The sequence below is a fragment of the Corvus brachyrhynchos genome, unplaced genomic scaffold (genome assembly GCF_000691975.1).
Source record: "Corvus brachyrhynchos isolate BGI_N302 unplaced genomic scaffold, ASM69197v1 scaffold547, whole genome shotgun sequence".
Classification (NCBI taxonomy): Eukaryota; Metazoa; Chordata; class Aves; order Passeriformes; family Corvidae; genus Corvus; species Corvus brachyrhynchos.
This window is the reverse complement of record NW_008239104.1, coordinates 869496-895838: the sequence shown is the minus strand read 5'-3', so window position 1 is coordinate 895838 and position 26343 is coordinate 869496. Positions and strand designations below refer to the sequence as shown.

General features: G+C 46.2%; 1 protein-coding gene across 4 annotated transcripts in view; it reads right to left on the bottom strand.

Annotated features, from left to right (window-relative positions):
• Nucleotides 1-26343, bottom strand: part of PSD3 (pleckstrin and Sec7 domain containing 3) — a 131843-nt gene that overhangs the window by 59237 nt on the left and 46263 nt on the right. For 3 of the 4 annotated variants that reach the window (XM_017739348.1, XM_008637687.2, XM_017739350.1), the window contains 4 exons: nt 15627-15833; nt 15442-15522; nt 6306-6418; nt 3347-3405 (listed from right to left, as the gene is read on the bottom strand). In XM_017739348.1, coding sequence (XP_017594837.1) covers nt 3347-3405; nt 6306-6418; nt 15442-15522; nt 15627-15833 — 460 coding nt within the window. Of the gene's footprint in view, nt 1-3346; nt 3406-6305; nt 6419-15441; nt 15523-15626; nt 15834-25670; nt 25753-26343 lie in introns of those variants that run through there. The other variant, XM_017739351.1, reaches the window with a different exon arrangement.

Sequence of the window (26343 nt, the reverse complement as noted above, 5' to 3'; positions counted from 1 at the left end):
CCTGCTGCTTTCCAAAATAACAGGAATGAGCAAAATCAAATTAAATACATCTTCCTGCTCTCCTTTAAGCCCAAGGTAGGCAGCAATAAGAAAGCATTCATGAAATTACTCATAACATGTGACTGAGGCCCCTTCCAAACACTTCTCTTAAAATTTGCAATGCTCCCTTTCAGTGGCAACTGCCCTGAGTTGGAGTGCGATGCCCAGGAGTGGCCATTACCTTTTCTGATTCACAGGCTGAGGCTGCTTGGACATTTCCATAGGCTTGCTCTCTTTTCTCTCTCTTCCTGTCTAAGTCTCAGACTGTAAGTTACCCAAACAAGCCACAAATGGGAAAGGAACAGTTATGTCCCTGTAGGAGCCAAACTACATCCAGATGCCTGAGGCTGCCCTAAACTACTCTTGAATGCTAGTCTCCATCATCCCTCAGAGGAAGTGTCTGTACTTGGTCCCCCAGGTGCTAGAAGTCCCCTGCTTCACATGTGGGAACCTTGTGAGTGGGCAGCAATTACAACTCTGCACTGATGAAAAAGGACACCAAAGAATCCAAGGAAAGGAAATCAGCCTGAGATGAGCTGTGAAATATGGTAAAGACAGAGGGAAAAATGGGGCTCTGTGATGGTCATGGTATCTTTGAGGATGGCACCACTGTCAGTCAGGAGATGGAGGTGAAGACAACTTCTCCACTATCAGGACATGCTTTGTCTGCAGAAATACAGCAGAAGAGCTCTGTGTGAGCTTTGTCTTGGGCTAGGAGCAGGAGCCCAAATTAACACAGGAGCCGAAGAAAGGCCACCAGTTGGTAATACAGATCATTTGATGTTAAGAGTTACATGATAGCACATCCTATATTTCCCTTCCATAATGTATCATCAGGAAAGATGGAAAACCACCAAATCTTGACCGTCAGCCTCACCTAGCCAATAAGGAAGATCTCATAGCCTGCAGCCTGCACAAAGCCACAGAAAGAAGGCAAGCAGTAACCCTGGAACAATGCATGACTTCCCACAACAGGATGGCTCCTGACAACACAGACTGGCTGTACCCTGACTCTCTGCTTGCAAAGCTTATAGAACACAGCTCATAACTTCAGTCTTTAGGTGCAGGCTGAAGCTGGTCTACTAGACTTGCAGGTACTTTCCTTTCTCACTGCAACTTCAGCCTGCTTCCACTTGTTTCTTCCACACAACAGTTTGCAGCTTCCCCATGCTGACCAAAACCAACAGCAATGTGGCAATGGAGACAAATGGCTGTTTTGCCACAGGACCAAAGCTAGTATCTCCATACAGTGCCACAGAGGTTCCAGAAGATGTGCCTGGTGGTCTAGAGCTACCTCAAAACTCTCTAGCACCAGAGTGGGTGATGGCCTCTGTGCAGAGAAGCAAGCATGCATTTCCAAGACACACCTAGCAAAAATTGTTTAGTTACAAATAGAACAAAGTGTGGCAAGACAGGGAAAATAGAGGGGATAAGTAAGAGTTCGTCTACAAGAGTTAAAGGCAAGTGTGAACCGAAGGCAGAGCAGCTGCATTACAGCCCTACAAGCAGTGGAGCTTATTGTGAAATAGAAGTGTCTGTGCTTATGATCAGCATGTCAGTAACAAATAGAGCTCAGTGTAGACAAGCCCTGTGACTCATTTGCTTCCTGCTCTAGCAGAATCCTGGTAAGGATGGGGCAAAGCACTATCTTTGTTAGGAAACAGGCAATTAGGCATATCGGCAAGGGCTGCATTCCAAGTCAAAAACACTGAACTTACCACCTATGTGGAAAAATGCAAAGCAGTAAGAGGAAAACCAAAATTACAGGAAATCAGAGGGGTTGGAGGGAACATGATGACACACCCATGGACATAATATGAACAGTCTGGCAAATACTACAGCTGCATATACATAACAACACACTGTCAACTGCCAGTGGGATGAGCCTCCAAAGTTACACAGTGCAACAACCAGAGCTGGCAGCAGCAGTGACGGGACAGTGCCAGATCATTTACTCCAGTACTTCTGAAGACAGTAGGGCCCACTAAAGCACTGCAGCTGTCAGGCTGATGCGTGACCATTTGGTTTCCCTCCCTGGACTGTGAGGCCAGGCAGACTGGAAAGCAGGAACCCCAGGCTGCTCATCGCTCTGGGGAGTGGGATGCCTGTGCAGAAAGACTCAGGTGTGCTCAAGAGAAGCCATGTGTGCTAAGAGACAAACTGAGGCACATTCTTGCACCCCCAATCACCCTCACAAGTGACTGACACACCATTCAGTAGGGAAGGCGAAGCCTACAGAGAAAAAAATTCTTCACAACTCCCTTTCCTCTCCTGCTTCCACAACCTTCAGACAAAGGCATTCAATTAATGGGAGGTAGGTCTCAAAACTCCTAGTGAACACACAAGTCTTGGTTCTATTACCCACACCCACAGGGGCTGAGCAGCCCTTTTAGACAGACCCAGGGTGCCTCCATGTCCTGCTGCCTGACCCAGCACCCTCAATGTGTAAAAGTTCCCAAGGGATACCCTCCTGGAAGAGCTCTTGCAAGTGCAGTGGATGGCCAGAGAGAAGCCCTGGATCCACCTGACTGAAGCCACTGCTTTTGCACACTATCATGTCATGCTCCCTGTGTTTTTATCCACTCCATCCTAACCCCAGGGCAGAGGAAGCCTCCCATCAGCACGGGAATACCTTGCATAGCAGGTGTATTGCACCATGGGTGCTGAAATACCCATCCTAAGGCTGCTGGCACCCTGCAGCAGCGTGACTAAGAGGACTCAAACCAGAATGCTATTTCCCCTGGGCAGGCAGTGGGTAGAGGTGTGCAGTGCAGGAACACATGACTGCCACTCAGCATGCCCACATGCCCCTTTCCACTCTCTTGGCTCTGAGTACACCCATGATTTATCTGTGCAAAACTCTGGTTCCACCAGGTCTGCCCCCTGCAACTGGATGCCTGCAAACATCACTTTCCCTTTGTGACCTTTCCCAAACTTCTTCACCTCCTGTCTTTATTCTGCCTTCCCACATGTTTATACATACTGTAAAGGGGAAGCTAATTCCAAGCACAGCTTCCTGGTCAGGGCCTGCTGCAGAAAGGATGGTAAGCAAACCAGAAAGATGGGCCTGAGGACAAGGAGTATGCTCAGGCATTATGGCAAAGCCAGGCAGAATGCCAGCTTACACATGACTGATCAAGGCATGCTGGAAAGGTCCATCCAGGACAACAGCCTGGGAGTGCAGCCTTCTCACTGCTTGATGTCTGCAGGGGCTTTAGAAGAAGGCCACCAGAACACGGACTGCCAGAAAACCACCCCATCCCAGCACGGTGTGGATAGAAGTCTACACAAAGCTGTGCATACTCACATGGCCATGCAGGTCTGTGTTAAGCAGCATCATGGCACACGTGAGACAGTGAACTCCATCTGCAGAAAGAGACATAACCAGAGTCACATGCAAAACCACATATGGACCTTTAAGAAGCTGAAACTGAGCCTCGTAGACTAATTGAGTCTGTTCCTTTTATAAGAATCTATTTTATCAAGAAATACACATAATTAAATAAATGAACAATGAGGTCATCACACAGCTGCCAAACCAGAATTGTCTCTCTTTTATCTTTTAGTAACTGTCAAAACTGTCTTGCAGCACCCACGGATGAAGCAAACAAGACAGGAAATCATGCTATCACTCTTAGCTTGCTAATACCAATACCACAGTCTGAATGAACACCTTCTTCATTTACTTCAATGCAGAAAGGGAAAAGTAAAATACATTCATTCTTGTGTCAAGAGTGGGTACAGCAGGGTATTCTGTTTTTCTTCCCCCCATCTCAGTCCTCATTCAGAGCTGAATTAGACTTAATTTTGGAGAAGCACAGTCAGTTATTTATGCTGCCTTGGCTCCACGTTGGGTAGAGAGGACTCCAGGGGTTTCTAAGCCTGTGGCCAAGGCCCACAGCAATAAGTCAGATTCATAGAACCAGAGAATACAGTTAGTTGGAAAGTCTGAGAGACTGAAGGTCTGAGAAAAGAATTATTACTGACTCAAAACAACTGCTATGTGTGTGTAGAGGGAGTAGCGCTGAAAAAAATGGGATGGTGCACTGCTCCACATGCCACCCCCCTCTGGAGCCTCTAGTCCAGAACTTCCACCAATTCCTGGCACACTGAAAGCAATGCCCAACACCCTGCCCTGGAGCCCCAGTCAAGCCCCAGGGTGGCCAGATGACTGGAAGCCTCCGATGGGGGTTGCTTGCCACAGGAGGCCAGAGCAGACCCCAGGATGTGTGATTGTGTCCCCATTGTATTTGGATTTTATGGAAGCTGAAACCACCAAGGTCCAGGGCAGTAGCTATATCTTGGTTTTCTCTCTTTCTTTCATCTCTTCTTTTCTACAAGTAATTTCCATTTTCTGAAATATGGGTAATTAAGGTTGGATGAGTAAAGTTTGCTAAGTCATGCTCTGTGAAATGCCTTCTTTTTATTGAATGTTTGTTTTAAATTTTTCCAGTTTCCTGATCTTCTAAGGTTTGCTAGTAAAGTTTGGTTTTGAACATCCTGGGAACTTTGTCAAGTTCTTCTTTGTGCCCACCTCAGGGAAAAGTACTAGTACTTTAAGCTCTTTTAAAATAAACTTTCCAAGCAAGTTTAGAAGGCACCCTACAATGATCATGGAGTCCAGCTTCTGGCTCTGCACAGGACATCCCTAACAATCACACCATGTGCTTGAGAGCATTGTCCAAACACTTCTTGAACTCTGTCAGGCTCATGCTGTGACTACTTCCCTGGGAGCCTGTTCCAGTGCTCAACCACCCTCTGGGAGAACCTGATATCCAACCCAAACCTCCCCTGAAACAACTCTAAGCCATTCTCTCTCACCCCTGTCACAGGTCACCACATGATCTCTTCTCCACACTGAAGAGATCACTGTTTGCCCCTCCTCCTCCCCTCATGAGGAAGCTGTAGACTGCAATAAGGTCTCCCCTCAGTCTCCCCCTCTCCAGGCTCAGGAAACTAAGTTATCTCACAGCTCCTCATTTGGCTTCCCCTCTAGACCCTTCTCCATCTTCATATCCCTTTTCTGGATACTTTTTGATAGCTTTGTAACTTTCTTACACTGTGGTGCAATATATATATATATATGCATATATATATACATATATACATATATACATATATATAAATATATATATACATATATACATACATATATATATATACAAAACAGCACCCAGTACTAAGATCCCAGGCAAAGTGTGCAGGATCTAAATGCTTACTCAGGGTCCGAAGTCACAATTTCCCTCTTGCACCCTGGACTAGAGTAAGGCAGCCACATCACCAGGCAAGTCATTATTTCAGTCTGGACATGATGCACATAATTCTACCCGACTGCCTACAGGGTCTTGAAATAAGAAAGGCAATAGGCAGAGGAAAGAGAGAGCGCAGGAGCAGATCCTGTCTTACTCTACTCCCCTCCCCTGCAGGACAGCCAGTAAAGCTGAACAGGTACAAAGTGCCCAAACATCATCTCACTGCAACAGGGGTAGGTCACAAAGCAAGGGGTAAGGAAGCGCAATGGTACCTCCACATGTAGCAGCTCTTTCTGACACTTGAAACTAAAGGTACAGCCTAACCCATGATTGCCTTTTTCAACCTCCTCCTTCAGTGTGTGAATAGCGTGTGCTGCAATCACAGGGCCACGTGGCTCTGCCAGCATGTCTGGCTGAGCACAGCAGTTACGCCACCAGACAGTTTGTCCTCTTCTGCATTCCCAGTTTTCTCAGGTTTGATCTATGTACTTGTTTGTTTCCCTCATCTATTTCCAAGCTGACTGAAAACATTGGCAATGAGGATAACTCTGACTGACGTTAGCCAGTCGAGATGAAACCATGCCAGGGTCTGAATACAGCACCCAAAATTCACCCCCACAACTGGCAAGGACTGGCATGCCTGATGCCAGTGCATGCAGACACAAGCACTGAATGGAGCATGGAAAACAAACAGCTTCTCTTCCACCTGACATGGGACCTATTCTTGTCCAAATGAATGCAACCAGAGTACAAGTACCACACACCAAAGTCAGCGAGACCAGAAACCACAACTGAGGACATTCATACCTGGAGGTGCTACAACTGAGGATTTATATTGAGGAGGTCTGAACACCTTTCCTGATGAGAGTTTCAATGCTTACTACAGACAGTCTCTAAAGTGTGGTACAGTACTACATAGCTTCATTTTCCAGGCATACACCATAAGTGCTATTGAAGGTGAGAATGAAGGACGACACCACCGAGCAAAGACCTTTGTATCAGAAACAAAGTTACCTTGAGAAGAAATAGTGTTTGGGTTGCACTGGTAGTATCTGCTGGAGAAGTGGATTAAAACTCTCTCTCGCTCCTGAGTTTCTCCAATAAGTGAAAAGGCTTTAAAGAAACTCCTAAAAGAGCAGTGGGGAAAAAAAGTGAAATTAAGGTAGTAAATCTCTTTTTGCTTCATACAGTGCACAGAGCAAAGCACACATCACAGCAAGAAGTATGTAAGCACACATCAGACATTCAGTTCCAAGGAGCCTTTCTAGGAAACTGGGCTATCATTCCGCGTGCAATTAACTCCAACATTATAGTAAATGAAGGAAGACTTAAATTACCACTGGTCTCAGCCGAAGAATATACAAAATAGTAAGTAATTCCACCATTTGAAAGAGCTATTCTTACTTTTAAGTATTTTTTTCTTTGGGCAGGGAATTGGAACACATATTCTTTATGCATGACAAGACATCCAGGATGTTCCCTATCGTCTTCTAATTAATTGCCCACCACTCCTGCACTTTTTTTTTAGACTTTACTTCATTGGTATTGCTCTCCAAATCAGACAAGCTACTCCAGGTGCTGAAGTCAAGCAAGTGCACAGCACTCACAGCTAACACCAAATGTGTGGTCACTTATCAGAGTGGCCAGAACCACATCAGTCAGGGAGGAATGTGACTACCCAACCTACAGAAAATACCTGGGCAAGAGGGCAGAAGAGTCGCAACATCTCCCACTGAGCTTCAACAGCAGGAGGAGTAACTTGGCCCTTCTGAGGTTCTTGCTTGTGAGAGCCCAGGGTGCCGGGCTGGTGCACAGCCTGGCACACTCACTGGATATAGCCAGCAAGCCTGTGCAGAGAAGTGGGGAGGACACACATCTTTTTTCCCTTTTATTCTCATAATTGACCATCCCTCCTCTTAACCACATTGCTGTTCTTCCTGATAGAAAAATATGTCTCACAGCCAAAGATGAACTTCTGCATTCATTTATCAGGATGCTTCTAAGAAAATACTGAAACCACAAAATTTCTGGATCTGAAGTAAGAACACATAGAGAATGTGTGTCTAATAGACAGTTTTTAAATATCCCATGAGACTGAAACTAACACCAGATCTGAGAGGCATGGAATATATTGCTGGAACATTCACATCTATCTAGTCTCGATGCATAAACTTTAATTTTTCTCTCTGATGTAAGGTCAGAGACAGGCTGTACTTGCAACAATCTCACACCCTTACAGAGTGTGATCTGCCTGGTAATAACTTAATTTCACACGTAATGTATTGCAAGTAACCCAATTCACAAGTAACTACAAGTGAATCTTCGAAGGGTTTCTCTGTCCTTCCTACTTTGTGTTCCTATCCTGATTCCAGCCAGGACAGGGTTCATTTTTAATATAAGGCCTGATGTTACTTCTGATCCTCTTGAAGGGACCTCTAGATCACATTTACAAGAGGTGAGTAACACATACTATTACCAGAACTACAGACCCCAATCAAGTAGAAGAAAGGGACAACTGGATCTTTTGGACTGTGTGGATCCAGTGCCCTGGCACATCAGACACACAAGAGCGTAAGGCTTTAGTCACATGAGCACATGATGTACCCTGATACCATCAAACTATGTGGGGACAGAAGCCATTTCTTTCTGGGGTGCCAGTGGGATCCCAACAGCTCACTGTACTGGAAGCTGGAGACAGCATGATTGGAAATGAATGGCAAAAGCACCCCATTGTGACTGGCTCAGAGGCCCTGTGCATCCTTAGCATAGGTTACCTCAAAAGAGGGTATTTCAACCTGAAAGAGCTTTTGGGATAGCTGCTGTGGAGACAGAGGAAATTAGACACCTTGCCTGATGTCTCAGAGGTCCCCCTGTTTTGGGACTGCTGAGGGTCAAAGAGCAACAGGTACCAGTCGCTACCACATCGCTGTGCCATCAATACTGCACCACCTGGGACTCTGTGACCCCCATCCATGAGATGATTTGTGAACTGGAGAGCCAGGGAGTGGTCAGCAAGACTCATTCACCCTTTACAGTCCTATATGGCCGGTGTGTAAGCCCAGTAGAAAGTGGGGACTGACAGACTGTCATAGCCTGAATGAAGTCACACCACCACTGAGTGCCACTGTGCCCAGCATGCTGGGACTTCAGTACAAGCTGGAGTCCAAAGCAGCGAAGTGGTGCCACTACTGATATTGCTAACATGTTTTTCTCCATCCCTTTAGCAGCAGAGTGCAGGCCACAGTTTGCTTTTATGTGGAGGGGTGGGCCATACACCTGCAACTGACTGCCCCAGGGGTGGAAACAGCCCCACCATTTGCCGTGGGCTGATCCAGACTGCACTGGAAAAGGAAGTAAGGAAAAGGGTGAGGTCCTAGAATACTTGCTATATATTGATGACATGATCACGCACGGCAACACAGCAGGAGTTTTTCAGAAAGAGAAGACACTCCAAATCTTCCTGAAGGCCAGTTTTGCCATACAGCAAAGTAAAGTCAAGGGACCTGCCCAGAAAATTCAGTATTTTGGAGTAAAATGGCAAGATGGATGTCATCAGATTTCAATGGACATGGTCAATGGAATAGCTGCTATGTCCCCACCAACTAGCAAGAAGGAAACACAGGTTTTCCTAGGCACAGTGAGTTTTTGAAGGAGACATATTTCAGATTACAATCAGATCGTAAAACCTCTCTATCATGTGATCCCAAAGAAGAACGATTTCAAGCAGGGTCCTGAACAAAACCAAGATTTTTAACAAATTAAACAGGAGATTGTTCATGCAGTGGCCAGTCAGGACAATACAAAATGTAAAAAATATGTTCCACAGTGCAGCCAGGAAGAATGGTCCTTCCTGGAGTCTCTGGCAATAAGGACACATGGAGACTCAAGAATGACCCCTGGTGTTCTGGAGTTGGGAATACAAACATTCCAACGTAACAAGGATCTGAGGCCAGCTACACCCCCACTGAAACAGAGATACTGGCAATTTGTGAAGGGGTTGCAGCTGCCTCAGAAGTGACTGGCACAGATCCTCCTGGTGCCCCAACTGCCAGCGCTGGGCTGGATATTCAAAGGGAAAGTCCCTGCAACACAACAGGCCACTGTGGAGTAACTGGATTTCTCTAACCACACAGTAAGCTTGAATAGGAAACCCCAATCACCCAGCAATCTTGGAAGTCATCACTAACTGGCCTGAAGGTGAAAATTTCAGACCACCATCATCAAAGGAGGAAGAGAAGGTGACAGATGCTGAGGAGGTCCCACCATACAATCAGCTACCTGAAAATGAAAGCAATACCTCTCTTTACTGACAGTTCCTTTTGTATCACAGGGACAAATCAAAAATGGAAAGCGGCTGTATGGAGCCCTCTGTGACGAGTCAGAGAAGGTACTGAAGGACAAGGTGGATCAAGTCCGGTTGCAGAGCTGAAAGCCGTCCAGCTGGCTTTAGGTATCACTGAATGAGAAAAGCAGCCAGCAATCTACCTCTACACTGACTCATGGGTGGTGGCAAATGCTGTGCTGGGGTGGCTGGGCTGACAGAGACAGGTCAGTCGGTAGTACAGAGGGAAACATGCCTGGGCTGATGAATCGTGTACATCATGAGATACACAGGTGCCCAAGACTCAGGCTGCTGAAGAACATCGCAAAAATGGAGAGGTGGCCAGGCCACCAAGATTAAAGTGTCTCAGGTTAATCTGGACTGGCAACGTACGAGTGAATTATTTCTGGTTCAGTGGGCTCAAGACACCTCAGGTCATCAGAGAAGAGATGCAACACACACGCAGGCTTGTGATCAAGCCATGGACGCTGTCTCCCAGTTATCCGTAACTGTGGAACATGAGCTGCGATCAAGCAGGCCAAGCGGGCAAAGCCTCTCTGTTGTGGTGGATGATGGTCGAAACACAAACATGGGGTGGCCTGGCAGATCAGTTACATCACACTGCTGCAAACCCGCCAAGGCAAGCACTGTGTGCTTACAGCAGTGGAAAGAACCACTGGATGTCTGGAGACGAACCCCATGCTTCACACCCCTGCCCAGAACACCATCCTGGGCCTCAAGACGCAACTCCTGGGGCAACATGGTGCCCCAGAGAGAACTGAGTCAGAGAGTGGGACTCATTTCAAAAACAGCCCCACAGACACACGGACCAGAGAGCACAGAAGTGAGTGGGTATAACATACCGCCCATCATGCACCAGCCTCTGAGAAAACTGAACAGTACAATGGAGTGTTAAAGATGACACTGAAAGCAATGGGTGGTGGCACCTTCAAAGATGGGGATCTGCACTTAGCAAAGGCCTCCTGGTTAGTTAACACAAGAGGTTCTACCATTCAAGCTGGCTCTGCCCAATCAAAACTTCTATGCACCATAGAAGGGGATAAAGTCCCTGTGGTATGTATGAGAAATGTGTTAGGAAACACGGTCTGGACTGGTCCTGCCTTTTTGCAAAGGCAAATTCATCCATGGGATATGTTTTGCTCAAGGATCTGAGGGCACTTGGTGGATAATGCACAGGGACAGGGAAACATGAGGTGTAGCTCAAGGGGATTCAATTTCTGGGTGAGAACGGTCTGTAATGTTGAATTGTATGGTACTGTTTGCTGAATGACACTGCCACTGTATGCCATAACTACTGTGGAGAATGAACATGGACTGCTCCACATTCACCAGTCATGAGCTCCTGAGGCAGATTGCAACCAGCCAACAGCACAGCAGCCCTCCTGTCCTGGAAGACATCTAGAACACATAGAACCTACAGTCATGGACTAAATGAACTCAACAGACATCTTGAAAGGACAGCCACTGAGTATGAAAATGACACTCGTGCTAGTGTTTATATATATACACACACATATATGTAGCTGGGAGGTGTAGGACCTGGACGCAATATTGATGGTATAGCACAAGGGGTAGAAAACATCCTGATTCTGGCCGGGACAGATAATTTTTGCAGTAGCCAGGACGGGCATGCCTAGGAGCCTGAGGTTATTCCATATCACCTCAGGTCATGGAAAGAGTCCCTTCTGGTTGGGTTGTGCGGCAGAGCAGTCAGGGTATTGCTAGTTTCCACATGGCGAGCACTTGCATGTGAATCATTCACCTCTCTTGTACACTCTGTTATTAATACTCTTGCCATTACTGTTCATTTCTCTAGTTTCATTTGCTGTTTCCAGTAAATTCTTCTTATCTCAACCCTTGATCTTTGCCTTTTGTGCCTCCAGTTCTCCTCTCCAGACACCACAACGACAGTGGGAGGGGGAAAGGAGCAAGTAGCACATGTGTTGGAGTGTTTCAGTGGGAACATTAAATTGGGGAATACTGTTCCTAAATCCACAACAGCTCCCAAGGCACATTTTGAGAATCAGCCATCTTTCTGTCTCCTACCCCAATCTGGGCTCTTTCCAGCAACATTCCCTGCCCATGCCAGGCACCAGTGACCTCCACCTTCTCCTCCTCCACAGCACCCTTAACCCTTGGAAGCTGACTTGGAGAGGCAACTGATGAAAGAGTATCTGGTAAATAAACAAGGCAGTTTCCTTACTCTCACAGCACAATGCTGCAGCCAAGGGCCACAGGGATGAGTTTCTGCCCACCAGGAAGACCAGAGAACACAGAATACCCTAAGTTGGAAGGCACTCAACAAGAATCACTAAGTCCAACTTCTGGCTCTGCACAGGATACCCCTAAGAATCACACCGTGTGCTTGGGAGCATTGTCCAAACACTTTTTGAGCTCTGTCAGGCTGGCGCTGTGACCACTTCCCTGGGGAGCCTGTTCCAGTGACCAATCACCCTCTGCGTGAAGAACTTCTCTCTCATGTCCAACCAAAACCTCCCTGACACAACTTTAAGCCATTCCCTTGGGTCCTGTCACAGGTCACCACAGAGAAGAGATCAGTGCCTGCCCCTCCTCTTCCTCTTGTGAGGAAGTTGTAAATGCAATGAGGTCTCCCTTCAGTCTCCTCCAGCCTGAACAGACCAAGTGACCCCAGCCACTCCTTCTCTGACCTCCCCTCAGGCCCTTCACCATCTTTGTAGCCTTGTTTGGATACTTTCTGATAGCTTCGTATCTTTCTCATATTGATGGCACCAGAACTGCACCCAGCACTGGAGGTGAGGTTGCCCCAGTGCAGAGCAGAGTGGGACAATCCCCTCCCTTGCCCAGCTGGTGATGCTGTGCCTGACGCATCCCAGGACACAGCTGGCCCTCCTGGCTGCCAGGGCACAATGATTCATTCAACCTGCCCTCCACAAGGATTCCCTGGTCCGTTTCCACAATGCTGCTCTCCAGCACGTTTCCCAGTCTATCTCAGGTGCAGAATCCAGCACTTGCCCTTGTTAAATTTCACACAGTTGGTAGTTGCCCAGGCTTCTCATTCATCAAAGTCTCCCTGTAGGAGTCAATGGCTCCTCCCCAGTTTAGTATCATCAAACTTACTTACTATATGTTCGAGTCTTGTGTTTAAGTCATTTATGAAGATCTTGAACAGCACAGGGCCTCAGGTGGAGCCCTGTGGAATCCCACCAGTGACAGGTCACCAGTCTCATGTCACCCCATTCACTGTAACCCTCTGTGCTCGACCCCTGAGCCAGCTGCTCACCCATTACAGGATGTCTTTATCCGGCTGTGGACTGGACATTTTCTCCAGAAGAGTCCTGGGAGAACAGCACTGAAAGCTTTATGAAATCAAAAACAATTGCATTAACTGGCTTCCCCTGATCAGCTAGGTGGGTTACCCTCTCATAAAAGTAAATTTGGTTGGACAAGCAGGACTTTCCTCTCATGAAGCTGTGCTGGCTGTGACCAATCACTGAACTACCTTCAGGTATTTTTAAGTACCTCCCAGAATAATCTTCTGCATAATTTTACCAGGCACTGAAATGAGACTGACAGGCCTGAAGTATCCAGCATCATCCTTCTTGCTCTTCTTGAAGGTTAGACCGTTTCCAGTCAATTGGGACCTCTCCAGATACCCAAGACCATTCCAAAATCATTGAGAGAGACCTCACAATGACATCAGCCAGCTCTTTGAGTATTTCTGGATGAATCCCATGTGGCGTCATAGACTTACGAGGATTCAGATGGAGCAGCAGATCCCACACAAGTTCAGAGTCAGCTGGGAGTTTATCATTCTCACAGCCACAGTCCTCCAGCTCAAGGCACTGAGCCATTCTGCACTGCCTTTTTCTATTCACTTATTTTTATATCTTTTTGTTGTCCCACACAGTACTGGCCATGTACAACTCCAACTGAACTTTGTGAGCTGGAATTTTCTCTTTAGAGTGGTGAGCAGCAACTTTGTATTCTTCCCACATCACCTGACCTTGCTCCCACTGGACAAACACATTTTTCTGTCTTAGCTCCAGAAGATCCCTGGTCATTCCAGTTAGCCTTCAGCCTTGTCTGCTGACAATCCAACATTTTGGATTTGCCTGCTCCTGTGCCCTTAGGAGGTGGTGACCAGCACTGATGGATCCCAGCACCTTCAAAAGCATTTTCCCAGTGAAACCTACTAACTAGTTCCTTGGGCAGCCTGAAGACTGCTCTCGCCATGTCCAGGGTGGGACTCCAGAATGGACACTGAGAGGAGCTGGAGCAGCCACCCCAACTCCTCCCCTCCAGTAGTCCTGCAGAGGCTGCGAGAGATGCACGCAGGAAGTGCATGGGCAACATGGATCCAGGGAGTGGACGGTGAAGGAACAACCCTTCCCAGGTCTCAGACTTTTCCCTGATGCTGCACAACAGCCTCCCGCAGCTGGGAGGTAGCACGGATCTGGGCAGCTGCCTCCAAAGTGCTAAATAAACCACAGTTTGTCAGCGAGCCAGCAACAACAGCAGTGTTACCTCTCACTCTCTGCCAAGCGCAAGGCAGCATGCCTCAGTTTCCCCAGGCTTCAGGATGATTCTTTGTCCCCAGCTGCTGCTGCATGCTCAGGGCATGTAGTCAGCAATTACTGCAGCTGCTCTCAAAACCTCAACAACCCCCCGGGCTTGTTTAAGTCCTACATGAGCCTGGGCACATTTTAGAGAAGGTCATAACTATTAATATTAACAGGAGATCTACAGGGAGCAGATACCTCCTAAATATGTGCCACAAAGCAATTATGTGTTGGATTTCACAATTTAAAAGAAGGGTATATTTAGCATCATGCTTCAGGGGTGCTAAAACCTGGAATGAGCAGCAGACCTCCCACTGCCCAGCAGCTCCCACCCTGTGCTGAGCAGGTGCTCTACCTTGGCTCTGCTCCCCCTGCTTCAGGACCAGGTGGTTCATGCTTGTGCAGGCATGTTCCACTTCCACCACCTTCAGCTGGCAGGTGGTGCCCTGGATCTGCTATAATCTCAGGGTATCAGACCCCTGGAAATGCATTTGCAAGGGGGCTAAGAAGTGCATGCACACCTCCTGGATTTGTATCATTAGAAAAAAAAATCCCACTTAAGTAACCTCAGTCAAATGATTTAAACTCATTTAAATCCCCTTAAACATCAGAACACCAGCAACTGCACTAACAGGCCACTGCTACACAAACTTGGTGTTTTGACTTTCAGAAAAAAAGTACGGAAAATAAACAGTATTGAGGCCTGATTCCAGTGTAAAAAGGAAAGAAAATTGAAGGGCTGGGTTTTCAAACACCCACACCAACAGTTACCAAACTCACTGCAGCTTTTTCCACATGGAAGCTTTTGCTGTTCTACACATTTCTGGATGCCTCAGGGAGACACAGAGAGGGGTGCTGCCAAGTCACACCAAACCCTGGCCTTAGTACACTACAGCAAAGCAGAGTAAGCTCCAGAAAGCATCAGCCAGAAAGTCTGTGCAGATCAGCTGTGAGCAACACCGTAATTCCTCAAAAGCACCTGGCAGACTACAAGTCCCCTGTTTTGAGAGTGACTGGACACTTTTCTCCAGTTCCTCTGTATCAAGGACCATCTTCTAAGCAGGTCTACCCAAATACTTCCCTCTCCAAGTGCCACCACTCCAGTAGCACTAGAGTATGGCAACACATCAAGCCAAAGAAAAGAGGAAAGCTCTGTCCCCAAAATATATCGCAGTCCTCTCTTCACCTTCTTACACCCCAAAAAGGACACATAAATCAGGACAACACTAGTTACTAAACAAAACAAAGTCCACAAGTGGAATTTTACCTGAGCGAATAGTCCAGCGTCATGCCTGTGAAGTCAAAAAATTTAAGATACTCTTCAGCCACAAGCTTGCTGAATTCATTGCTATAGAAAAGCAAAGAAATAAGCAAAGGTTATCACTCAAAAGTGAAGCCCTCCAGAATCAGCAATAAGAACAATGTGGCCAAAGGACTCATATCATCACATACTTTTTACCCAAATGTTTTGCCACATCAGAGCGTTTGAATCTGTCCAGATGGTAGAGGCGCTTAGCCAGGCGCCTAGCTGCTTCCAAATTGCTGCTGCTGCCATTGCTGAGATCGTGGCCAAGGGCTCCAGTGGCATCTTTCTCCTGAAGTTCATTGTTCCCCATGGCTGCACTGGAGTCTAACACCACATTCTGTAGTTCAACATTGCTATGAGATGAAAAAAATATGGAAAGAAGAAAAACAAGATAACATTAGAGTTTCCTCTTAGAATAGCATGCAATTAACTGTATGGAGGCAAGATGACATAATGTAACAACATCCACTTAATTGAAGGACCAGTGTATAACAGGGACATTGACATCGCAGCCAGCAGAAGTTAAGTGTGTTTAACATAGCCAAATACAGACAAATCCTTCTGACTGTGCTAAGGATCCTCAACTTGGGCTCACTTGAGAGTGAGCTCTTTGCTATTATCAGCCTACAACTGCACCTGAGTGCTTCTTGCATTAGTATTTTTTAACCCAATTGCTTGCTTGGCTTAAAGAGGCCTCTGTAAAAGTGGGCAATTAACCATTTTTCAGGAGAAATGCAGCGATTAAGCCAGGGTGATCAGTTACTCCAAGCTGAGTCAGAACAAGTCCCTTCCTCATTCTTCCCCAGTTGTCCTGGAAACAATATAATTCCTTAAATCTAAAATAGTATCACCAGAGCTCTCAATGGCTTCTGTATCACCCGTGAGCAGCAGACATCCCATGGGAAGGCACTGCTACAAAAAGCAGGACTTGGAGCAAGGAACCCAGTTTGGATTATGAGAGACACAAGCCACCCATGCCAGCCAGGGGAACTCCTTGCTTCCCTCCTGCTCCCTCATGGTGGCAATTATTTCCCTCACCAGCTGCTCAAAGTCAAGATGTTCAGCATGGCAATCCCAGGGCACTTTAGATAAATCATGCACTTACAGATTCCTCCCACCTCTAGTAAAATAGGAAAGCTCTGGCTGAGCTGTGCGCCTGTTTTGCTTCTGCTATCAAAGACAAAAGAGCCCTCCACACCAAAAAATGCACCCCACCACACACAGCCCTGCACAAAGACAGGCTTTTAACTTTAGAAAAGCATTTCTCTGACAATGGCATGAAAATTTTTGCAAAATCTCAGCTCTGTGTATGTGTGCGCTTGACAGCATTTCTATTTTTATTTCTGTGTTTTTGTAATATATAGAAATTCTTTCTACTAAAACTCCGTTTACACAGGGCTAATGAATGATCAGCAAGGGTCATGCACAGGGCAGATATGAGTGGAATGAGTTAAAGATGACTTTAAACACACAGCACTCTAAACAACATACCACGGCTTCACACACCACTGTAATTTTCAGACTTGACAGGCCATGGTTAAAACAACTGATCGCTGTGCTCCAGTAACAATTGTCTAGCCATTTACTCAGATGTCTGCTAGCCACTTATTAACTCCTTAAAGATGAGATGTTCATATAAGTTGAGCTTAAAATGGAAATATTTAGTATTCTGCATGCCACAAATCATCACCTGCTTCCCACCTCTCTTCTCATCCATGGTTTAAAAGAAGGACATGTACAAAAAGGAGATTTTTCCATTTTACCTCTGTTTCCATCCTTTCAGTGCTGCTACAACATCAGAAATATCATACATCTGCCCTGTGGGTACAACTTCTTTATCAAGTATCCAGGGAAAACAGAAATCTAACCTGTTCCTGCAAGAACTGGGGATTTGCATTGGTTTGCATTTATTTTAGTGTAAATAAAAAGGTGCTATAACAAAAATGGGGTTGGTCTCAATGCTCTAGTAGGAAATTAATACTGTAAATACAATTCCAACAACACTAACATTACTGGCCATCAGTTATCCCAGAAAAGAAAAAAAGCCCCTCCTGACATCATTGTTGTGGAAAATGCCTCCTTGGCCCTTTCCAAAACTAGTCAACGTCTGAAGTTCTCTAAATTTGGCCTATACCAAACTTGTGAAGAAAGCAAATGACAGAGTACTCTGACACATGCCCCATGCAATACCTTGTCCATCCAAATCAGACACAACTTGTTGAAAATTCCCATCTCTAACAACTGACAAGAGCAAGGGAACACCCAGGTGAGCTAACACATCTACAGAGTCTTTCATGTACAAATGCTGCATCAAAAGTCACGCCAACTCACAGAACCTCACTATAAGACACAGTCTTCCTTCACCATTGCACTTCATTAAAGGTAGTATTTATAGCCCTGAAAGATGGCCAAAGCTGACAAGGAACATCTGTACTCTGCTAGGAACCAGTGCACTACGAGAGCCAACGTTACCACAAACCACCACAAGTTTAGAAAGAAAGGAAATGCCAGCATCTGCCACTAAGTGAAATTAGCAGTACAGCAGCTCCCAGCTTCTGCTTTGCCTCTCGGAGTCGTGGCTGGGATGTGAAGGAGGAACACCCAGCAAGAGGGAGGATGTGCTCTTTCCCCTGCTTGCCAAAGCTAGTCAACAGAATAAGAAACCTTATCTTTCAACTTCCCTGATTAAAAGCTTCATCCTGACTGATGGTGCCCATACATGCCTCGAAGAATAAGGGATGCTTCTGCTATTCCAGTAGTTAATTCTGACAGTTAATTAGCTTATTACTTAGTACAAAGGGGGGGCTAAGTAAGTACGTTTTGTACTTGGTACAAGAAGTAAGCACTAAGTGAGTACTTTTTGTACTTGGTACAAAAGTACCAAGTACAAAAAGGTTGTCAAATCAATACAGGTTGCCTGTAATGTAAGCCTCTTGTTCAGGGGAAATTATAGATTCTTAGCATTAAACTGAGACTTCAGTTCTCAAGAATTTTAGGTGGCTTGAAAACTCAGTGCTTGTATCCCCGAGGGCTTAGGAAATGCAGATGCCCTGTGCATGGCTACTGTGCAAACTGCCTTTAGGGCAGGATATTTTAGCAGGGTCCAAGTGGTGTTACTCAGGGAAAAGGCTAATATCTCCTCTTACTTTCAATGCTTTCCAGGTGCATCATTTTCCCTCCATGCCTCAGTTTACCAATCTGCTGAAATCAGTAACACTTGCCTCCCTCTGTAAAGTGCTATAACGAATTCTAATCAAGAGGTAAGAGCAACCAAGGCTGAAAATAGGTCTCTCTTCTGCAGTCTACAGTTTCTACACATAAAGAATCCACAGCAGCATTACCATCAAAACAGTGCCAAGAAAGGGCTTTGTGATACAGAGCAAGGCTGGACATGGATTTCTCATGCAGCTTTACTGTTTATCACATAAAAATGAGAAACCTCCACTGAAAAAAGCAGGTTGAAAAATGTAATAGATTATATTCCCCCTAATCCTAGACTCAAGGCCAAAAGGGATTGTAATGGTATTACTGGTAATTGCCTGTCCAGCAATGGCTGCTGATTTTTATCCAGAGACACTTACATTAATTTCTGCTATTAGAAAACACAGAAAACAGAAGATACAAAGAAACTCCAGACCTCTCCAGTCTCAGCAGCACATGGGCTGTGGCCAGAAACCAGGTCTACAGACCTTGATACTTCCATCCCCAGCAATGCACTCCTGATGCATCCTTTCTCCTTCTGTCAAAGCATTCCCAGACCAACATGGAATGCACCAAGGCTGTGACCACCACATCCAGCGGAAATTGCACGAATTCAATAAGCAGCTGCTGTGGTTAATGCAATACTTTCTAACAGCAATAGTCACCTCTCCAAGCTCACAGATGAAACATGTAAGCTGTAGACTGTAAGCTCTGCCAGGCTTTCCAGCTTTCCTGTAACACACCGTAACTGCTAGGCAGAGTCTGAAGTATGTTACACTGTTTTCTTCACTTATTCTATTATCAACCAGTTCTACAGTGATTTAGCTCCCAATGCCAAGATAATCTCAGTCTTGCCATGCTCAGCACTTAGCACACTTCATCTGTTGGAGAATATTCTAGATTCACTTATTCCCCTCTGTCTCCCATCCCAGGTACCACCAAAACTGAAACTCTACACAGCAATGTTTTGATTGAAGAACGGCTGCAATTTCAGGAAAAAAACACAGCAAGGCCAGTAATGTAATAAAAATGATACAGACACCTCATATCTCAGTGGTCCACTCTCCCAGCCAACTAGGCTGCAAGAGGAAACCTCAGCCTGAGTATGAGCTTATGATGCCTTAAACCTTGGTATGCTCTTCATTTTGCAGCAAATTCATGGAGAAAAAACTCTCTGCTTCGTCCCAAGGAAGAAATGCATATTAGCATTTTCCTCTGTGGAGTAAAAGCACAGAGCAACTGGCCCAGCTGCTAACAAAGAAGTGATGTTCAGAGTTGACACCGAGTGGCAGGGTGTGACAACTCAGCCTAAGTACTGTCCTCATCCCAGCCGCTCCAATCATCCCAGCTTGCTGCTGCCTGCCACTTTTACCAGACTGATGCACAGCATACGTTCTGTGGCACATGGACTCCCCTGGATGCATATGTTCCTTCCCCAAGGAACACTAATTCATCCAGCATACGTGTCCAGAGGGAGTGCACTGGTTGCACTGATGGTAGGGGGAGCTTGGATAAGACAGGGCTGGAAACTTCACAGTCTTCTTGGAAAGAGAGGAGGAGGGAATAGGAGGAAAAGCAACTTCTCTCAAATAAGTGTGCATGCCTTTAACATCAGCTTTACTCCAAGGCAGGCTGTGTCAGGCATTTGCCAGCAAAATCCATCAGAGCAATGATTAAATTAAGGAAGGGTGGAGAGACATTCTGGCATGCTGAAGCTAGGGCCAGAACCGATGTTGTTTTCAGCAGGGGTAGAGCATCCACTGGGGAGCCAAACTGAAGCTGATAATCACCCTCTGCAGCACAGTGCTGGCCCTGTTGTTTTAAATGCTTTCATTCCGAGCCTTCTCATGCCAGTTCTGAAGCAGGACAGCACTCCCTCCATAACCGTCAACTCTGTCCATGAAAAGCATGCTCTATTACTAGTTCAACACCCCCTCATGGGAGGGAAGCATGGGAGGGACAAAGCAGAAACAGTCAGGTGTCTGCCCCCACTCCTCCCCTCCACCCCCTATGTCCTGCCCTGAGGAAACAAATCCCTGCTCTACAACCCTTCAGAGAGATGTGGCTGTTCAGTGAATGATACCCTTTCACATTTCAGGGCAGACCAGACATAAGCAGTGGCACTGTCTGAATTTTGTTTAAAGGGACCTGAAAAGCTGAGCTTGAACAGCCTGGCTCTGAAAGGAGTAGCCCCACTGAAGAAAGTGAAGAAATCCCAGAAGCAGTGGGATGTGATGACTCAGTTCCTGCTACAAATGACCCGACCACACAAACGGACTGGGAACGGCTGTGCTGCAGCTTTGCTGCAGGTCCAAACCAGATTCTTCAGGGCCAGGAGAGAGTGAACACAAAAGCACTTCAAGCAATGATGTACCTTGCCAGTTACCTTCAGCTCCAGGGCTCTTCCAAGATACAACTGTAGGAAGGGGAGAAAAATAATAAAAAAATAAAAATAATGCCCTTTCCTAGCAGATGACTCAGTGTGCTGTTTTACTCCAAATGGTTTAATCAGCTTTGAAGTCCTACGTATGGATTCTCTTCAAAGAGATGCTTTGAAGTAGATCCCTCTTTGAGGATTGACACAGCTGCACTTTGCTGCAACTCAATTCAGTGGGTGTCTCACAAACACAGCATCAGCCAGCACAAACAAAGCAAGGACAGTGTCCGCAAGCCAGAGTAATCACCAAGCATCCATGATAAAGTACCTCAGCCTTGTCACATCACAAAGAGAGGAGCAAAGTTAAAAGTAACAATCCCTGTAATCCCCTATTGGTTATCAATACAATACATATGCAAAGTCAATTTCAGGGGCTGAAATGCACACCGCTGTTCAAAAATAACCTCTTCCCTTCTGTAATCATTTGTCTTTTCCTTTGATTAAAAGGATTCCTACCGATTGTAAAAAAGGGAGCTAACAGCTAAAGCATTCAGAAAACGCCATTTCTGGTAGGCTTGTATACAGCAAATTCAATCAATCGTTGTCGTTACAGGATCACAGCATTAGAACAAGAAGTCTCGCCACATGCAGGGACAGGATTGCAGCCCTTCCAAGAGACAGCCTGTACTTTATTACACAGACATGCTGGCCCGCTGCCACCTGAAGTGCAAATGTCTTGCTAAAAATACTTCAGGTTTGATTCCATTTCGACCTCAGGCTCTATACATTGCTATGGCAAGGGTTAGTGGTTGCAAAGGGACACTCACCACATTAATGTCACCATGCCTAGGAAGTGAAAACCTGGTCCTCGCCAAAGGGGGCATCCAAGGGCTCTTCCCTGCAATGGATATTTCTGACATGCATAGACATACAGACTGCATTAGGATTGCCCCACACTCAGGATCTGATCCACCTGCCCCCAAATATAAATAAAAAACAGATGCATGGCACACCTATGACCTTGCTCAGACAACACCCAGCCCCTACACGTTTCAGGAACCCTCAGGCTCTCCCCTCAGAGCCCACCTGCTCCAGGTGTCAAGAGCCACCCCTGTGTTCAGCACCCACATGACCTTCCTTCCCTATAAGGCTCCTGTGGGGTCCTCCAGGACAGGACCAAAGCTGGGAAGCCAGCAGAGTACTCCCCCCCTGTGCTTGGGCTTGGTTTAACTGTTGGGAGACTGGCTCAGGAAGTGCGTATTAACCAGGCAGCTGGTCCTCCCTGGCAGGGAGCAAAACACATCCATAAAAATACATGTGCTTACACCTTTCGGTTCAGGCTTCCCTGCAAATGTGCAGATGAAGCACTTGAGCACTGGGACTAGTATCACACAGGAGCTTTACACTGAAACCATGCAGCAAAATGAACCAGCTGTCCTCAAACATAATAGTGAGTAAAGAAAAAACAACCACTAACCAACCCACAGCTCACCCAGCTGTGCTAGCAAGGAGTCTGCATGCTCTGTGCCCTGTTCTTCTCCACCGCTGCTCCAGCATCACATCTGAAGACATGCATGCCTCTATGCCGTCCTGCCAGCTGCCAGGCTCTGTCTCTCTCTATCCCAACACACACACAGAGGAGGAAGAGCCTTAACCGGCAATAACGTGGAGAGGGGCTTGACTAACAGCCAGTCATGGCTAATGGATGAGACAGCAGGCTCCACTTCAGGACCAGCTCAGAGCTGGCAGAGACACCTCGGTTTTGGTGAATCAAGGCTTCCTGACCTAAATGGCTTTGAGTTTAATGGAGATATGCCAACAGATGCCAGCTTAGAAGCTGAGCTGCTGACAACTCTATACTGAGGCGCTTTGTGTAGCAAACTGATCAGCTGCTCCACTTTTTTTTTTTCTTTTCTGTCTCTGCCAGCTCCTGGATTTTTGTTTTGTTTGTTTTATTTTCAGAGGAGGCTGGGAACTGAAGAGGCGAAAAGTCAGCAGCCCTTTCTTCCCTAAAACAACAGTTTATTTAGGAACCAGAAGCAGCTTTACGAACTCTCACTAAACTGGTGTTCCAAGCACCTCATTAGCCAGAGCAAAGGCAAACTCTGTACAGCGTATCTCCAGAGCCTTGATAAACTGATGACACCTTCCTGGAAGGCATACCAAGGTCAACACTGTAGCATAACATTTTAGAAATTACTAGGCTGTGTAATAACGAGGCAAATCCTCAGCTGTCAAAATGCAAGTCGTGTCAGAAATTTACCCCCGTGAATTCTACCACTTCATCTTTACCTGGATTCAACACACACTCATGCCAGTATATTGTGGTCAGCAGCAGCTCAACAACTGACAGATGCATCAGCCCATGTGCCAGCAAATGGGATCCAACACTTGTTTTGTTTGCTCACCAGCTGCAGATGAATTTGATGCATTTGCTCTTCTAGGACAACAACCAATGCCATCCCTCTGAATAACCTTCCTTATCCTGGACATATGGCTGGCAGCAAATATGAAGTACCATGTTCTGACTGACCTATCTTTCCTAGGTCCCAGAGTCATGAGCTGAGACACGTCTGAAGGTGAAAAAACATCCACTCAGAAAAACAGGAATCCCAGCAGATTTCACACTAAATAAAAAATTCAACCAGGTCACAAAATGAATCTTCAAAGTGGAAAAAATTCTACCAGACCTCTGTCAGACAGACTAACAAAATGAATGTATAAAGGTTACATGTTAGATTTCTAAATATTGAGTCTTGTAACTACATTGAAAAATCAAATACAAGCTACTTTGGACAAAAATACCAGTGAGCAAACTGAAAATTATAATTGGCATGCAGAGTACTGACAAACTGGGAAGAAACTTACAGAAACAACCTGGAGAAAGGAATCAAAACTGGGCTTATCTGTCAACAAAGTTTATTGTCTTAAAGAAGGAATAAGCAGAGTGCCAACTAAGAAACTGCTGGAAATGACCCACACAGAAGAAAAATACCCACCACAGGAAGTACTATAAGACGCCCCAACATCCGCCATGGGAAGTACTATAAGATGCCCCAACAATTAAAAGTAACCTGGTACCCAATGGGAATTTCAGGCTACATTCTTGTGAATTTATTCTGAGAATCACCAGATTGCTTTAGGGAGTTTGTTTTCTTCCCCTCTTGAATACATATGTGACTAAATTTGTGTTTGCATCTCTAGGGGAAAAAACATAACAGGACTTGCAGAATTTGCTGAGCACCAGCAGTTCTTTGAAGATGATGGCAGGTGGCAAATATTCAGCATTTTTGAGGATTAGGAGCTGCAATACAGATTTTTTATTTTCTCTCTGGATTTAGAAAAATCTTGGGCAATGTCCGACCAACAGGGACCATACTTCCCAAGACAACAGGAAAAGGCACCTATGGCAGGAAAAGAAATGCTGTAAGTTTTTTCGTTTTGTGGGGTTTTTTTATTTTCTTCTTCTGACTCTAGCATACAAGGGAAGAGAGAATGGAAAGCATACTGTGAAGTGTGCAGTAAAAGAAAAGACTAAAAGAAGTCCAGTCTTTAAAGTCTGGAATTATAGAGATCATCACAGAGGTAATTTCACACTTCACATGTAGTCATGCAGGTGCTTTGTCTGTGGTATACACAGAAAAGATAACTCCTTTACCCCTCAGGTTCACCTTACTGTTTTGGAAACACAACCCCTTCATCCCACTCTGATTTGGATCACCAATTTGAATCAATTTGCAAATGATTACACCTAGTCCAGGCAATGCAAACTCAAGCTCAGTGTCTTGGTAGCAGCTTGCAAACAGTTTTCCTTACTGCCTCTAAAAGTAAGACTAAACTCCCAGAAAGGAGGGCTGAGCCTTTCTCGTCTTAACGCAGCCCACTGGCATGGGAAGGGAGGAGTACAGCACCTGGGGCGTGGGTGTGACAGTGGGGACTGCATGCCTCTACAAGGATAACACAGAGACAAGGGCACCAAACACGGCACAAATGTAACGTCCTTATTGTTATTACAAAGTTTCATTACACTGGCAACCTGCGGCTCAGCGTGTTTCATCGTGCCCTGACACACAGCAAGGCTGTCGCTCAGCTCTGCAACCTCACACACTACCCCTCCTCCCCCTGTTCTCCCACCCCCTCCTGTGGAAATTTAAGGCTACTTCAGCTGCACAATTTTTTTTTCCCCTCAAGGGATAATCACTACAGAATGACAAAATATTCTGAATTGGAAGGGACACAAAGGGATCATCGACTCCAACTGTTAAGTGAATGGCCAACACAGGGATCAAACCCGCAACTCTGGCATTATTAGCACCATGCTCTAACCAACTGAGCTTATCTCAGAGAACTGAAAGAGAATAAACTCCACCCCAAAGACACCAAGAGTCCCAAAGGAAGGCAAGCTGCATGCCGCTCTCCCCCAGCCATCCCTCCTCCACTGGCCAAACACAAAGGGCACCTAAATTATGCCAGGAAAGGACTACTTGCAAAAGTAAACCAGCCTGCTCTGCAGGAAGACCCACGGAAAGCTGACATCCCCCTACCCTAAGGAAGCACGGCAGGTGGCTGTCAAAGCAAGCAGGTCCACTGTACAGCTCTCGCCACGACTTACTGCGCTTAACCACGGCCAGCAGCTGACAAGGAGGACAGCAGGGATGAAATCTTCAGACACCCAGAAGCTCAAAGGAGCTTGCAGCTTGCAAGCCTTTAATAATTTTTTTCCTCTTTTTTTTCAGTTCTGAAGGCATGTGACCGGCCCTCACATACCAGAGCTGACCCCTCCCAAAGCCAGCAATTTCCTAAGACCGGAGAAGGATGTTACCCTCCCGCTTATTCATTACGAGGCCAGGTTTCCTTGTCCTTATGCATCAAAACCTCAGTCCCTGTGTGAGTTACCCTCCGGACAGGTGCCAAAGGGGCTGTGGTGCTCAGCTACCAGCTATCAGGAGGGCATGACCACGGGGAGCCCCGGCTTCTCCTTTCCCACCTGGCACACGGCTTTATTTCCAGGTGTAAAATCATCAGCTCTTTGCTCTCAAGTCGGCCGTCCCGTTCTGCACTGGGCCAGGAAGAACTGCACGTGTTTCACACTGCTCCCCCATTAACTAGTGCTGGTACTTGGAAGCATGCTCCCCCCCAGCCACTTTTTGTATCACCGAAATGCTACAGCAGAAGGCACTGCAGAGATTTTGGTTTCAGTTTTTGCTCGCTCGGGTTAGCGCACCCTTTCCCGGAAAGGGGGGGGAGGAGGGGGGGGTGTGTCTCACGCTCCTTGCTGTCCCGCA